We start from the raw sequence: 16,921 nt of genomic DNA, 5'->3' as shown, positions 1-16,921 counted from the left end.
GAGGCAAACCAGAGAGCATCCCAGGTGGCCAGACCTTGTTTAGGGTCTCTTCCCATCCCTTCCTTCCCCAAGTCAGAGGGTTGAAGATTTCTGCAGGTGCTCTCAAGCCCCTCCCATGGATGGAGCAGCAGAGCCTGTGGTCTACCTGCCCCCAGGCAGGGGTTGCAGATCTACCTGGGGGTTTAGCTGAAGTGGAGCCTTTCAGGGTAGAGTCTTATCTTGGGACTTTGGGTTCTAGATGGTGCTGAGACTCCAAGTTGTTTGGGGTTTTTCAGAAGCATAGACAGATGGACCAAACCACTGGGCCAAGCACCTCCCAAGGGTGCACTTGTATACTGGTGATGAAAATTCATTCTCTCAAACATGTCTCTGATTGGAGGGCCAAAGTGCTGCTGACATCAGGGTATGGTCCAAGCAGTGAGGGCAGAGCCTGGGCTAGCTAAACAAAGGCTATCTTTCCTACCAGTAGCCCCATTCTTCCCCAGACCACCAGTAATAGGAATATGAGAACTCTGAGGATTCTCTGTCTTGTTCTATGAGTAGAGCCTAGGAACTCCTTTCCCCTGGGAGTTAGAGGGAGGTGGGAGACTCACCCACTTCTGTAGCACATGTCACCAACCACCGCACCATTTCCCGGCGCCTCCAGTTAAGAGTTGATAAGGTCATCCTCATCACCTGGGCAAAAAAGAGGCATTTCCACTTAGCTAAGCATAACTGTTAGGACTTCTTCATCCCCACTTCCCCCTGCCATTCATTTACACAACAAGTATTTACTGGTGCTTTAAGCAGCCATCTTTCTCCTGATAAGTACAGACAGGTTTGTTTAATTTCTGTCCACCCCTCCCACCAATCAGGTAGAAGGCTTTTCTGATGACCTGTAACAAATAAAGTCCTTATTATCACACCTTGCTTGACTTGACTTGGAAGGATGGGGGGTGGGTGGGGAGAAAATGAGAGCCCTATGGAGCCTAAAGCTACATAAGGACATTGCTTCTGTCCTTAACTTCAAAATGGAGCTGAATTTACAGAGTTCTTACCTAGAGGCCTAGCTGACAAGTTGTGTTCTGGGGACACAGAAAGAACCAGGCTTGGCTGGTTCAGGCCCAGGGCCTCTGGGATCTTATCTTCTACTGATGATCCCTAGACCAGAAGCCTAAAGCAGGAATGACCCACTCCTCCTTCATACCTGTAACCCCAGCTCCAGGGCCACATTGAGCAGGGTGCTGTCAGTACTACTGTCAGTGGGAGTGGCAATCTTGAATGCATCTTGGGCCAGTTTGAAGATGAGAGAGGAAGAATGGATGTGCTTCTGTATTGCTTCCAGAATCGTTCGGAGCCTCAGAGTGTCCCCTATAGGTGCAGAGACAAAGGGCAGTGACAGGTCTTCTTTAAAGCCTCCCTGAACAGTCCACTGATCACATAGGTACTAGCTGAACTGGCTACTATCAATTCACTGAATGCCTCTGAATGCAACCATCCCTTTTGGGCAGACAAGCTCTGTCTCCACTAAACCCACTGGAGACTGCTTCCTTCACCAGGCACCCACATGAATTCACTTCTCTCCACCTTTTCATTTTCCTCTACCCTTCACCTTCTTCCCTCAGACTCCTTAAGTCCCAGAAATAATTTTTATGAACACTTGACTTTTGAGAGCTAATTACAGAGGACATAGGAAGCTACGCTATTATCAAAAAAGTATGCTAATCCCATTGATTGCCTCCCACTGCAGCTTCCTAGAGCAAAAAGGAGCTGGGCTACCACTTCCCATTCAGCAGGCAAGGATTCTATACAAAGTACTAGTGCACAGAGTTAAACATATCACTGGAAGGGCATGTATACTATATGAAGTGAAGGTCACTGTATAAAGGTAATATATGAAAGACTGGTGTATTTTATGAAGGGATAAAATGGAAAGATAGAACAAAAAGTAGGTCTTCTTTGACAAAGAGGTGTAGTGATAAGAGTATATAGGCTTTGGAATGAAATGCATTGGGAATTGAACCTAGTTTAGCCATTTACTAATTCAGTTTCTTCATCTATAAAATAGAAACAAACTTTAGGGTTGTAAAAATTATAGATAACATATATAGTTAATATTCTATGATCCTACTTTTGTAAATAAAGATAAATAGCAACGTGTGTGTGTGTATGGTGTATGAGTGCATATACATGGTCAGAAAATCTCCAGGAATATTTATACCAATGTCTTAGCAGTAGTTATCTTTTGATGTCAGAGTTATGGGAGAGATTACCTTTATTCTTCTATCATCTTTAAAAACAATTTTTAAAATTAACAGACTTCATGTTATTTATGTTTTAAAAGATTTATTTGGGGGAGAGGGGCAAAGGGAGAGGGAGAGTCTCAAGCAGACTGCACTGAATGCAGAGCCTGACATGGGGCCACATCCCACAACCCTGAGATCATGGTCTGAGCTGAAACCAAGAGCTGGACACTCAACTAACTGAACCACCCAGCCACCCCAGACTTCATATTTTTTAAGTAGTTGTAGGTTTATAGAAAATTGAGCAGACAGTACAGAAAGTTCTTATATACCCTGTCCCCACTTCCAGTTTCCCCTATTATTATTATTATTATTATTATTATTATTTTTAATTTCACCATCTGCTGAGCAGCCCATGCAGAAGGAGGTATTTTTTAGGACTACAGAGAGAGGCAGAGACATAGGCAGAGGGAGCCTGATGTGGGACTTGATCCCAGGACCCCGGATCATGACTTGAGCCAAAGGCAGATGCTCAACAACTGAGCCACTTGGATGCCCCATCCCCTATTATTAAGGTCTTACATTAACGTGGTACATTTGACTAACCAACATTGACATATTATTATTAACTGAAGACCACAGTTTACATTAGGGTCCACTGTGTTATGTAGTTCTATGGGTTTTAATAAAGGCATGGCATGGTATTATGGACCCATCATTATTGTACAGCATAGATGGATTGCTTTCAATATCTCTTGTGCCTCCCTCTTCATGTCTCTCCTCATTCCCTCTAAGAATACTGATATTTTTATTGTCTCTATAATTTTGCCTTTTCCACAATGTCATACACTTGGAATCACAGTATGTAACCTTTCAGACTGGCTTCCTTCACCAAGCAATATACATTTAAGGTCGCTCCATGTTTTTTTTTTTAAATCTCGATAGCTCATTTCTTTTTATTGGGAAATAATATTGCATTATATGAGATGTACCGCAGTTTTTTAAAAATTAAATTTAATTAACATATACTGTATTACTATTTTCAGAGGTAGAACTTAGCGATTCATCTGTTACATGCCACACCCAGTCCTCAAAAGTGCCCTCCACAGTTTGTTTATCCAATAACCTTTGGAAGGACATCTTGGTTGCTTCTAGTTTTTGGCAGTTACAAATATAGCTGCTATAAACATCTGTGCGCGAGTTTTTGTGTGGACATGAGTTTTCAACTCATTTGGTAAAATACCTAGGAGCACGATGGTAAGCCTATGTTTAGCTTTGTAAAAAAACTGCCAAACTGTCTTCTTTGAAAGTGGCTGCACCTTTTGCATTACTACAAGCAGTGAGAGTTCCTGTTGCTCCATATCCTTACCAGTATTTGATGTCAATATTTTGGATTTTAGCCATTCTAATAGGTATGTAATGGTATCTCCTTTTTGTTTTAATTTTCATTTTCCTAATGACATATTAAGTAACTTGTTGGGAATTTGGCTATGATTGTATTAAAGCTACAGAGCAAGCTAGGAAGAACTAATGTAATAATAATATTGAGTATTCCTATCTATGGACATGGAAATTCTATTTATTTAGATCTTTGATTTCTTTCATCAAAGTTTTTTTTTTTTGATTTATTTATTTATTCACGAGAGACACAGACTGAGAGAGAGAGAGAGAGAGACGCAGAGACATAGGCAGAGGGAGAAGCACAGGGAGTCTCTTCACAGGGAGCCTAATGTGGGACTCAATCCTGGATCCCAGGATCATGACCTGAGCTGAAGGCAGGCGCCCAACCGCTGAGCCACCCAGGCGTCCCTCATCAAAGTTTTATAGTTTCCCTCATATAGATCTTGTATATATTTTGTTAGATTTACTGAGTACTTTTTTAGAGGGTGCTAACGTAAATGTATTGTTTTTTTTTAAAGATTTTATTTATTCATGAGAGACACAGGGATAGGCAGAAGGAGAAGCAGGCTTCCTGCAGGGAGCCTAATATGGGACTTGATCCCAGGACCCTGGGATCACTACCTGAGCCAAAGGCAGATGCTCAACCACTGAGCTACCCAGGTGCCCCTAAATATATTGTTGTTATTTTTATTTTATTTTTTTAAAGATTTATTTATTCATGATAGACACACACACACACACACACACACACACACACACACACAGAGGCAGAGACACAGGAGGAGGGAGAAGCAGGCTCCATGCCAGGAGCCCAACGTGGGACTCGATCCCGGGACTCCAGGAACGCGCCCTGGGCCAAAGGCAGGTGCTAAACTGCCGAGCCACCCAGGGATTCCCAATATATTGTTTTTAATTTCAAATTTCAATTGCTCATGGCTAGTATATAGGGAAGCAACTGACATACAATATAAATAAAAGTCAACTGCCTTCCTATATTCGTATGTTTTTGCCTACATACATATCTATTTATTTAAAGATGTTTCTTTTTCTAAAACTGCAGTATAGTTGACCCACAATGTTACATGTTACAGTTTCAAGTGTACAACATAGTGATTCAACTCTGTAAATTATGCTATGCTCACAAGTGTAGTGACCATCTGTCACCAAACAATGCTATTAGAACATGAGCGACTATATTCCCTATGTTGTACCTTTCATCCCTGTGACATGTTCATTCCATAACTGGAAGCGTGTATCTCCCACTCCCCTTTACCCATCTCGCCCATTCCCTTGCTTCTCTCCCTGCTGGCAACCACTAGTTTCTTTTCTGTATTTAGGGGTCTGCTTCTGCTTTTTCTTTATTCATTTGTTTTTTAGATTCCACATATAAGTGAAATCATATGGTAGACTTTTGTTTATATAGATTTTAAATTTTGCATGAAATCTTTAATTCTTAAAGTCAATAATCTCTAGGCTACAAACTAGGATGTTTTATGGGAACAGGTTCAAAGTATGCAATATGTGGAATACTTTTTTAAAAATCTGCATTTAGAAAACAGTGATTTTTTTATGTATTAACCTTGTATCTTGCAACCTTGTTAGAGTCACTTATTCTAGTATTTTGTTGTTGTTGATTGAAATTTTCTTTATAGACAATCATCTCATTTGCATACAAAGGCAGTTTTATTTTTTCTTTCCTAATCTATACACCTCTTACTTCCTTTCTTGTCTTACTGCATTAGCCAGGACTTCCAGTATGATATTGAATGGGAGTGAGTGGGAAGGAACATTCTTATCTTATTCCTGATTTTCAGGTTAAAGTAACTAGTTTCTCTCCACTGAGTATGATGATAGCTACAGGTTCTTTGTAGATATTCTTTATAAAGTTGAGCTGGTTCTCTTCTATTCCTGGTTTGCTAAGTTGTTGTTTTTAAATCATGAATAGATGTTGGATTTTGTCAAATATTTTTCTTGCATATATTGATATATAACCTTTCTTCTCTAATCTGTTGATGTGATGGGTTACATTAATTGATTTTCTTTTTTAAGATTTTATTTATTTATTCATGAGAGACACAGAGAAAGAGGCAGAGACATTGATAGAGGGAGAAGTGGGCTCTTCGCAGGAAGCCCAAAGCAGGACTCGATCACCGGACCGGGATCACCCCTGAGCTGAAGTCAGATGCTCAACCACTGAGCCACCCAGGTGTCCCCATTAATTGATTTTCAAGTGCTGAATCAGCCTGGCATATCCCATTTTGTCCTGATATAGAATTCTTTTTATACTTTGTTGGATTCAATTTGCTAATATTTTGTTGAGGATTTTTGTACTTATATTCATGAGTGATACTGGTGTGCAGTTTTCCTTTCTTGTACTGTCTTTATCTGGCTTTGGTATTAGAGTAATGCTGGCCTCATAAGATGAGGTAGCTGTTCTCTCTGCTTCTATTTTCTAGAACAGATTTTAGACAGTTTGTATAGTTTATTCTTTAAATATTTGATGTAATTTGATTTCTCCATATTTAAGTTTTGGTGGATTGTGTTTTTCAAGGAATTGGTTCATCATTGAAGATATCAAATTTGTGGAAATACAGCTGTTCATAATTTTCCATTTATGATATTAGTAATTTATGTCTTCTCTTTTCTTGGTTAGTCTGGCTAGGTGTTTATCAATTTTATTGATCTTTTCAAAGAAGTACCTTTTGCTTTCATTGAGTTTTCTGCATTTTTTCCCATTTTCAATTTCATTGATTTTTTTCTCTAGTTTTTATTTCTTTTCTTCTGCTGGCTTTAAGTTTACATTGTTCTTCTTTAGTTTTCTAACATGGAAGCTTAGATTATTGATTTTATTTTATCCCCCCTCAGCTTTACTGAGATATAAAACATTGTGTAAGTTTAAGGCATACAGTGTGATTTGATATACATATTACAAATGATTATCACAATAAGGTTAATTAACATATTCATCACCTCTCATCATTTTCTTTTTTTTTTTTTTTTTAAATAAAAAATTAAGTGCTGTTTATTTACTGGGTGCCCAGAACCTCTCATCATTTTCTGTGTGTGTGTGTGTGTGTGTGTGTGTGTGTGTGTCTGTGGTGAGAACATTTATTTTCTTAAGGGAGACAAACCATAAGAGACTTAATAATAGGAAACAGAGTCGCTGGAGAGGAAGGGAGTGAGGGGATACGATAACTGGGTGATGGACATTAAAGAGGACACGTGATCTAATGAGCAATGGGTATTATGTAAGACTGATGAGTCACTGACCTCTACCTCTGAAACCAATAGTAATTATATGTTAATTGAATTCAATAAAATAAAAAAATAAAATTTATTCTCTTAGCAGATTTCAAGAATACAACACAGTACTGTTAACTACAATCATTGTGTCACACATTATATTCCAAGAACTATTTAATTGTAACAGAAAATCTGTACCTTTTAACCAAAATCTTCCCATTTCTCCCAGCCCTCAGGCCCTGGCAACCACCAATCTACTCTCTGTTTTTATGAGTTTGGCATTTTTAGATTCCACATATAAGTGAGACCATACCATATTTGTCTTTTTCTGATTTATATATATACAGTGAAAACTAAACACAATGCCCTCAGGAGCATGTGTCATAAATGGCTGTGTTTTCTTTCTTTTTATGGCTGAATAAACTCCTCTGTGTGTGTGTGCACACTATATTTATCCATTGTTGGACACTTAGGTTGTTTCCAAATCTTGGCTATTGTGAATAATGCTGCAATGCAATCAATACAGGGGTGTAGATAACTCTTTGAGATAGTGATTTCATTTCCTTTGGATATACATTTGGAAGGATTGCTGGACCATATATGATAGTTCTACTTTAAATTTTTGAGGATGCTCCATGCTGTCTTCAAAAGTAGCTATACCAATTTGCATTTCTACAAACACTGCATTAGGTTTCCTTTTTCTCCATATCCTTGCCAACACTAACTCTCTCTCTTTTTTAATAATAACCATTCTAACAGGTGTGAGGTGATAGATTGATTTTAAATTTTCTTTCTTTTCTAACATATGCATTTAATGCTATAAATTTCCTTCCAAGCTGTTTTTGCTATATCCCATGTATTTTGATCACTTGTATTTTAACTTCCATTTAGTTCAAAATATTAAAAAATTTCTCGAGATTTCTTTGACCTACATGCAATTTATTTACTTATTTTTAAGATTTTATTTATTTATTCATGACAGACACACACAGACAGAGGCAGCGACACAGGCAGAGGGAGAAGCAGGCTCCATGCAGGGAACCCAACGCAGGACTCAATCCTGGGTCTCCAGGATCACGCCCCAGGCTGAAGGCGGTGCTAAACCCCTGAGCCACCGGGGCTGCCCAACCTACATGCAATTTAGAAGTATGTTGTTTAACCTTCATGTTTTTGGGATTTTTCCAGTTATCCTTCTGTTATTGATTTCTAGTTTAATTCCACTGTGGTCTGAGAGCATACTTTGTATAATTTCTTTCAAATTACTCAGGTGTGTTTTATGGTCCAGAATGTGATCTGTCTTGGTGAATGTTCCACGCGAGCTTGAGAAGAATGTGCATGCTGTTCTTATTTGATGAAGTATTATATAAATGTAAATTGGATACAGTTCATGGATATTGCTATTTAGTTCAAGTATATCCTTACTAATTTTCTGCCTCCTGGATTTGTCAATTACTGATAGAAGGATGTTGAATCCTCCAACTACAATAGATTTGTCTATTTTGCTTTGCTCAGTTTTTACCTCACACTTTGGTGTTCTTTTGTTAAATACACATTAAGGATTATGATGTCTTCTGGAGAACTGACCCCTTTTATCACTAAGGAATAATCCTCTTTATCTCTGTAATTTTCCATGTATTGATGTTGTCTTGTCTTAAATTTATACAGGCACTCAAGCTTTCTTTTGATTTGTGTTAGCATGGTATACCTTTCTCCATGTTTTGTTGTTGTTGAACTCTGTGTTTAAGAAATATTTTTAAAGATGAAAAAAACAGGGCAGCTCCGGTGGCACAGCGGTTTAGCGCCACCTGCAGCCTAGGGTGTGATCCTGGAGACCCTGGATCGAGTCCCACGTCAGGCTCTCTTGCATGGTGCCTGCTTCTCCCTCTGCCTGTGTCTCTGCTGATCTCTCTCTGTCTCTATGAATAAATAAATAAAAAACAATCTTAAAAAAATAAAGATGAAAAATACAGACTGGCTAAACTACCATGCATGCTTTCCTGGGAGAGTATCTTTCCCAGACTCTTCCTGTTTTCAGTGCAGCTAGTCTGGCAGTAGGCTATAGGGTATGGAAAGTGAGGGCCAGGGTGCTGACACTCTTTGTTTGTTTAAAGCCCTGGCCTCTGTTTTTTCTTTTAAGAGAGAGAGTGCACAAGTGAGGGGAGGATTAAAGAGAGAGAATCTCAAGCAAGCTCCGTGCCCAAAACAGAGCCTGATGCAGGGCTTGATCCCAAGACCCTGAGATCCTGACCTGAGCTGAAATCAAAAGTCAGATCCTTAACTGACTGAGCCACTCAGGTGCTCTGGGCCTCTGTTTGAAAGGCAAAGCATATAAGTTCACTCACAGAGAAATTAAATATCTGCCTAAAGGTACTGAGATAAAGATGAAGCCCAGTGATGTTCAGTGTTTGTCCATAGGGCCTATTTGCTTGTTCTAGCACTCTTTACCAGTTTATTAATTTATCTATCTATCTAATTTGAGGTAAATATATATAATAAAACTTGCTATTTTAACCATTTTAAGTGTACAACTGAATGGTCACATTCAAAATGTTGTGTAAATATTACCACTATTTGTAAAACTTTAATCACCCCGGACAGAAGCCCCTGGTAAAACTCTAAACTACTTTCTGTCTTTAGTAATTTATCTGTTGTAGCTATTTCATACAAATGTAATCATATAATATTTATCATTTTGTATCTGGATTATTTCACTTAGCATGTCTTCAAGGTTCCCTCAAGTTGTAGCATGTTATCATAATGCCATTTCTTTTTATGATTTAATATCCATTTGTGTGTGTGTATATATATATACATATACATAATATATATATTTTTACTTATCCATGCTTATGTTGAAAGATACTTCAGTTGTTTCCAACCTTTGGCTGTTATGAATAATGCGGCAATGAACATTGATGTGTAAGTATCTTTTAGAATCCCTCTTTTCAACAGTTTTGGGTGTATACCTAGAAGCAGAATAACTGGGTAATATGGTAATTCTATTTAAAATTTTCAGGAGTGGGGTGCCTAGCTGGCTCAATCAGTGGAGCCTGTGACTCTTGCTCCTGGAGTCATGAATTCAGGCCCCACACTGGGTCTAGAGCTTACATTAAAAAAAAGGAAAAAAGTAAAATTTTCAGGAACTGTTTTCCAACAGCAGCTGTTGGAATGTTTGACATCCCAATTTCTCCACATCTTTGCCAACACTTGTTTTATTATTTTTTATAATAGCCATCCTAGTGGATGTAAGTAGTATCCCATTGTGGTTTTGATTTGTATTTCCTTAATGACTAATGATGTTGAGTATGTTTTCATTTGCTTATTACTTATATATCATCTTTGAAAAAATGTTTAAGTCTTGCATATTTTTAAATTGGGTTGTCTATGAGAGATCCTAACTCTGGGAAACGAACTAGGGGTGGTGGAAGGGGAGGTGGGCGGGTGGTGGGGGAACTTGGTGACGGGCACTGAGGGGGGCACTTGATGGGATGAGCACTGGGTGTTATTCTATATGTTGGCAAATTGAACACCAATAAAAAATAAATTTATAAAAAATTGGGTTGTCTTTTTGTTGTTGGGTTGTAATTCTTCATATATTTATTTATTAAGCCTTTATCAGATATAAAAAATTTACAAATAGTTTCTTCCATCCTGCAAGTTGTCTTTTTTTACTTTCTTGACAACATTCTTTAAGTTTTTAATTTCTTTATGGACAGCCCTGGTGGCCCAGTGGTTCAGCGCCGCCTTCAGCCCAGGGCGTGATCCTGGAGACCCGGGATCGAGTCCCGTGTCAGGCTCCCTGCATGGAGCCTGCTTCTCCCTCTGCCTGTGTCTCTGCCTCTCTCTCTCTCTCTCTCTGTCTCTGTCTCTCATGAATAAATAATAAAATCTTTTTTTAAAATAAAAGTTTTTAATTTTTTAAAACATTTTACTTTTAAGTCACCTCTACACACAATGTAGAGGCACTTGAACTTACAACCCTGAGATCAAGAATCACATGCTCCACCAAATCAAGCCAGCCAGGCACCCCCAAAAGCTTTTAATTTTGATGAAGTCCAATTAGTTTTTTTCCTTTGCTGTTCATAGTTTGATGTCATATCTCTTTTTTTAAAGATTTTATTTATTTATTCATGAGAGGCACAGAGAGAGAGGCAGAGACACAGGCAGAGGAAGAAGCAGGCTCCATGCAGGGAGCCCGATGTGGGACTCGATCCTGGGTCTCCAGGATCACGCCCTGGGCTGAAGGCGGTGCTAAACTACTGAGCCACCTGGGCTGCCCTTGATGTCATATCTAAGATCCCACTGACAAGTCTGAGGTCATAAAGATTTATCCCTACATTTCCTTGTATGAAGTTTATGGCTTTAGCTCTTATATTTAGGTCATTGATCCCTCCCTTTACTTATTTATTTATTTATTTATTTCCCCTCACAGTTACATTTATTCACACCACAGAGGACATATCTACAAGTGTATGGCGGGGCTCCATGTTCCCGGGTAAGAGAGTGTGCTGAGATTTACAGCCAAACTGACGTTCCATCTGATATGTACTCTGAGCTGGCCATGAACTGGCGCAGGACTCGAAGCTTTCAAAGCTTTACTTCTTTTATCAGCACTCCTGATTTTATAAATGATGATGCTTATTAACCCCATTCCTAACTAAATCTCATGGTAAGCTTGGGTATAGTAGGGCTTCATGGGGATCCAAACATTTTTAACAAGGTTTTGAAGCATCTCAGTGCAAGACCCCCAGCTCAGGCTGCTGTGACACCCACTACCAATGACTTGGAAGGGTCACCCTGTGTCTTTATATTTAAACTGGGTTTCTTGTAGACAGCGTATAATTAAGCCTTCAGTTTTTTGTTTTAAATTTGCTGTCAGTCTCTGTCTTTTAAAGATTTGTATTTTTATTAAAGATTTATGCATTTGAGAGAGAACATTCCAGTGTCAGGAGGGGCAGAGGGAGAGCAAAATAACTCTCAAGCCGGCTCCCCAACTGAGCACAGAGTCTGATTCAGGGTTTGATCCCAAGACCCCAACATCATGACCCTAGCTGAAACCAAGAGTTGGATGCTCAACTGACTGAGTCACCCAGCATCCCAGTCTGTCTTTAATTGTCGTATTTAGACCACTAACACTTAAAGTGATTACTGATATAGTTGGATTAATATCTACCATATTTGTTATCTGTTTTCTATTCATTACACTGTTCTTCTTTTTTTTTAATTTTTTTTTGTGTTTTTTTTTTTTTTTTTTTGTTGTTGTTCTTTTTAAAAATCTCTTCCCTTTTTGGCCATATGGCTTACACTGAGCATTTTTTTAATGATTTATTTTTTTCTTCTTATCAATTATACTTCTCTTAAAAATTATTTTAGTGTTTGCCCTAGAGTTGCAGTATACATTTACAATAAATCTAAGTTTATTTTCAAATAACTATACCATTTAATAAGGTACCTCATAATAGTATTCTCAATTTTTCCTTTCCTTCTGTAACATCATTGCTGTCATTCATTTCATTATCTTTAAGCTATAATCACCCAATATATTGTGTCTATACATTGCTATTATTATTTAAATTTTTATTTTTATTTTTTTAAAGATTTTATTTATTTGAGGGAGAGAGAGAGAGCGAGCGAGCAAGCATGAATAGGGGTTGGAGTAGAGGGAGAAGGAGAAGCAAGCTCCCAGCTGCTTGAGCTGACTGAGCCTGATGTAGGGCTCAATCCAAGGATCCTGGGATCATGACCTGAGCTGCAGGCAGATGCTTAACCAACTGAGCCACTCAAGCCCTAAATTTTTTAAACAGATTTTTAAGATATTTATTTATTTATTTTTAGAGAGGGATGGAGGGAAGGAGGCAGAGAGAGTGAAAATAAGAATCTTAAGCAGGTTCATGTCCAGCATGGAGCCAGAAGTGTGGCTCATATCTCACAACCCTGAGATCATGACCTGTGCCAAAATCAAGAGTTTGATGCTTAAGTGATTGAGTCACCTAGGCATCCCTAAGATTTTATTTTATTTTTAAAGATTTATTTATTTATTCATGAGAGACACAGAGAGAGAGAGAGAGAGAGAGAGAGAGACATAGGCAGAGGGACAAGCAGGCTCCCCTCAGGGATCCTGATGTGGGACTTGATCCTGGATCCCGGGATCATGCCCTGAGCTGAAGGCAGATGCTCAACCGCTGAGGTGTCCAGGTGTCCCCTTAAGATTTTATTTTTAAGTAGTCTCTATACCCAACATGGGGCTCAAACTTACAGACCAGAGATCAAGAGTCACATGCTCTATCAGCTGAGCCAGCCAGGCACCCCTGCTATTATTATTTTAAACAAGTAGTTATCTATTAGCTCAACTAAGAATTTAAAATACCCAAAGGTTTTATTTTACCTTCATTTATTTCTTCTCTAATACTCTTCCCTTCTTTTTTTTTTAAATTCTTTTTTTTTAATTTTTATTTATTTATGATAGTCACAGAGAGAGAGAGAGAGAGGCAGAGACATAGGCAAAGGGAGAAGCAGGCTCCATGCAGTGAGCCCGATGCGGGACTCGATCCCGGGTCTCCAGGATCATACCCTGGGCTGCAGGCAGTGCTAAACCGCTGCGCCACAGGGGCTGCCCAATTTTCCTGAAGGACTTTTCGCAAAGCAAGTTACTGGCAAAAGATTCCCTCAGTTTTTGTCTGAGAAAGTCTTTATTTCTCCTTTACTTTTGGAGGGTAATTTATTTGGATACTGAATTCTAGGTTGGTGGTTTTTTCTTTTCAATACCTTATATATATTTCACTTCACTCTCTCTTGCATGCATAGTTTGTGTACTGGTGTAATTCCTATCTTTATTTCTCTATAGGTAAGGTGGTTTTGTTCTCTGGCTTCTTTCAGGATTTCTCTGTCTTTGGTCTCCTGCAGTTTGAATAGGATATGTTTAGAAGAAACTTTTTTGGTGTTCATACTTCTTGGTCTTCTTGGTCTTCCTGGATCTGTGTTCTGGTGTCTGTCACTAATTTTGGAAAATTCTCTGCCATTACTACTTCAAATATTTCTTCTGTTCCTTTCTTTCTTCTCCTTCTGGTAGTCCCATCATGTATATGCTAGATATCTTTTTTAATTGTCCCACAGTTCTCAGTATTCTATTCTAGGTACCCTCATCCCACCATTCTTTTTTTCTCTTTGTATTTCAATTTAAGGAGTTTCTATTGACAGTTATAATTTAAACATTTGGAAATATTCATATGGTTCAATGTTGAAAAGATACAAAAGATAAATAACTAAAAATTCTTTCTCCCCCCTCACCCCTGACCCTCATTCACCCACTTCTAACCCTATATGCAATCAATAGTATGGGTTTTTAAAAATTTCCTTCCAGGGGATCCCTGGGTGGCTCGGCAGTTTAGCGCCTGCCTTTGGCCCAGGGCGCGATCCTAGAGTCCCGGGATCGAGTCCCGCGTCAGGCTCCCGGCATGGAGCCTGCTTCTCCCTCCTCCTGTGTCTCTGCTTCTCTCTCTCTCTCTCTCTCTCTCTCTCTCTCTCTCTCATGAATAAATAAATAAATCTTTAAAAAAATAAAATTTCCTTCTAGGATATTTGATGGATATAAGAAAATACATTATCTAGTTCCACTCCTTAAAAAAGCCCTCATAAACAGTAGCCTAGTATACAAAGATTCACATGTTATTTTTCCCCCCACATATCAACATATCTTGGAGATTCTTCCACATTAGCACATAAAGAGCTCCTTTTCTTTTAAATGGCTGCACAGTATTCCATTTATGGATGTACAGATCCACAACTCCTTGTTCAAAACCCTTGGTGTTTTGGAATTCAGCACTTTTTTAACAGAAAGATAATTTATGCACACATTATACATAATCCTTGCAGTAGGCTTAGGGCAAGACCCCATAATTAAATACACTGTGAATAAAAAAATATTCACACTAGTTGGGATGAAGAGCAAAATCAGTTTTGTTATTCATCACTACAGCTGTAAACTGAGAAATGAAATGGTGTGATACAGATCACAAATACTTCGTATTCTTTATTTCTAAGAAAATATTCAATAAAATATTTTGTAAAACCAAACTAAATATCTCTATATATACATGCAACAAATATTTGCTACATTTCATTTCTTGAGGATCTAGGTCAAAAGGTTTCATCAAGTTTGTTATTATTGTTACCAAGGATCAGAATTAGATATTTAATGATGGGCCAGGAATGGAATTCTTTAATGATAAAGCAACACTACAATAGATGACCTTTAAAAATCTAGGGTAATGTATCTTATTAATATGGTTTTCTAGATAGTCAGTTTCTTTAATTAAGTAAGCAGCCACAACCTCGTCACTGATAAATGCATATTTTATTCAAGGTCAATTAAATGCTCATGCATTTCCCCTGTACTACCTATGGAGATTTTTTCCCATCTTTGTATCTCACCACTGTCATCACTACTAGTCTCATGCTTACTTAACATGAAACCAATGTTAACACTGCTGTAGCAAGTTTTTCTATCTTGCAAGGAATGTACAATAAATACTTTTATTCAGAATTTTTTGATATCAGATTGCTCTACCTCAGTGCTTCTACAACCGTAGTGATCATAAAGTCATCTTGAGAATTTGTTTAAATATATATTCTTGAGCTACACCCACGGAGATTCTTTCAGGGGGTCTGGAAATTTGCATTTCTAACAAGCCTCCAGGTGATGCTGATGCTGCTTGTCCACTGACCACACTTTGAGTAGCAAGATTCTGACTTATTTAGACTTCCAATGAATAAAGTTTTAGTGTAAGTAATACAACTATATATATCGTCTCATTAATGTCACAAAATCCTTCCAAGTCTTTATCTACAGGTTTACTTTCAAACATTATTGTAAGCCAAAGTCTCTGCCAAATCAATCATTCTGAGCACCAGCAACTGTGTAAATGGCATCATTATGGCTTGATCAAGCTTCTGCAATAACTTTTTATTTTTTTTTATTTTTTTATTTTTTTTTTAAATTTTTATTTATTTATGATAGTCACAGAGAGAGAGAGAGGCAGAGACACAGGCAGAGGGAGAAGCAGGCTCCATGCACCGGGAGCCTGACGTGGGATTCGATCCCGGGTCTCCAGGATCGTGCCCTGGGCCAAAGGCAGGCGCCAAACCACTGCGCCACCCAGGGATCCCTGCAATAACTTTTTAAAGAAGTCTTGGAAATTAACTGCTGCTAAGCATAGAGTATGAAAAAAGTATTTATATTTGCTCCTCATTGGGAGTGAAATTTCTTGGTCATAAGTTCAGGAGGGGTATGTGTGGAATGGTAGCAGTCCAGGAATAGTATATGGTTTTCTTCCAGTCCAGGTTCTGTGCAACAAGTTCATATCATTGGTACAGAGTATTGAGTCAGTTAGAAAAATCTCTTACTTATGCTTTTTTTTGTTTACACCCTAAAAAATAAATTGTGAACAACTTTTGAAACATCTTGGATATTGGCTGTTTCTAACTTTACCTGTCTGGTGCATTGACATATCCTGGGACTTTCAAGCTGTGCTTAAAACCTTTTGCTTATTAATCATTATTAGTTTTTTTAAAAAAAGAATACAGGCTAGAACAGAACTGTTTCATCAGCATTGTATACATGTTTGATACTAAGGTTTTCATTAAAAGTTATCTTAACAGGGGACCCCTGGGTGGCTCAGCAGTTTAGCGCTGCCTTCGGCTCAGGGCGTGATTCTGGAGACCCAGGATTGAGTCCCATATCAGGCTCCCTTGCATGGAGCCTGCTTCTCCCTCTGCCTGTGTCTCTGCCTCTCTCTGTGTATCTCATAAATAAATAAAAATCTTTAATAAAAAATTATATTAACAAATTTATCAAAATAATTTTTACTTCATGATAAATAGAAGCTTCTTCATCATAGATATTAAGATATTTTATACCATGATGCTTCCTAAATTTCTGCAGCCAGTCCTGATATTTTATACTCACCTTAAATATGTTCAGTCCTTCATGACATATTCTAGCTTTTTTCATGACCAAAAATCAGTCAGTGGCATAGTCACACTGCTTCATTGTTCAA

At 38.2% G+C, this 16,921-nt stretch overlaps 1 protein-coding gene and 1 pseudogene across 1 annotated transcript in view; both read right to left on the bottom strand.

Annotated features, from left to right (window-relative positions):
• Window positions 1-16,921, bottom strand: part of ZSWIM5 (zinc finger SWIM-type containing 5) — a 202,866-nt gene that overhangs the window by 2,917 nt on the left and 183,028 nt on the right. Inside the window, exons 12-13 of the mRNA XM_038558248.1 lie at window positions 1,187-1,350; window positions 594-675 (exon numbers count right to left, since the gene is read on the bottom strand). Of these exons, the coding sequence (XP_038414176.1) occupies window positions 594-675; window positions 1,187-1,350 (246 nt within the window). The remainder of the gene's footprint in view (window positions 1-593; window positions 676-1,186; window positions 1,351-16,921) is intronic.
• LOC102157011 lies at window positions 11,171-12,500 on the bottom strand (annotated as a pseudogene).

The sequence above is a fragment of the Canis lupus genome, chromosome 15 (assembly GCF_011100685.1).
Source record: "Canis lupus familiaris isolate Mischka breed German Shepherd chromosome 15, alternate assembly UU_Cfam_GSD_1.0, whole genome shotgun sequence".
Classification (NCBI taxonomy): domain Eukaryota; kingdom Metazoa; phylum Chordata; class Mammalia; order Carnivora; family Canidae; genus Canis; species Canis lupus.
This window is presented reverse-complemented; position numbering and strand designations above follow the sequence as displayed.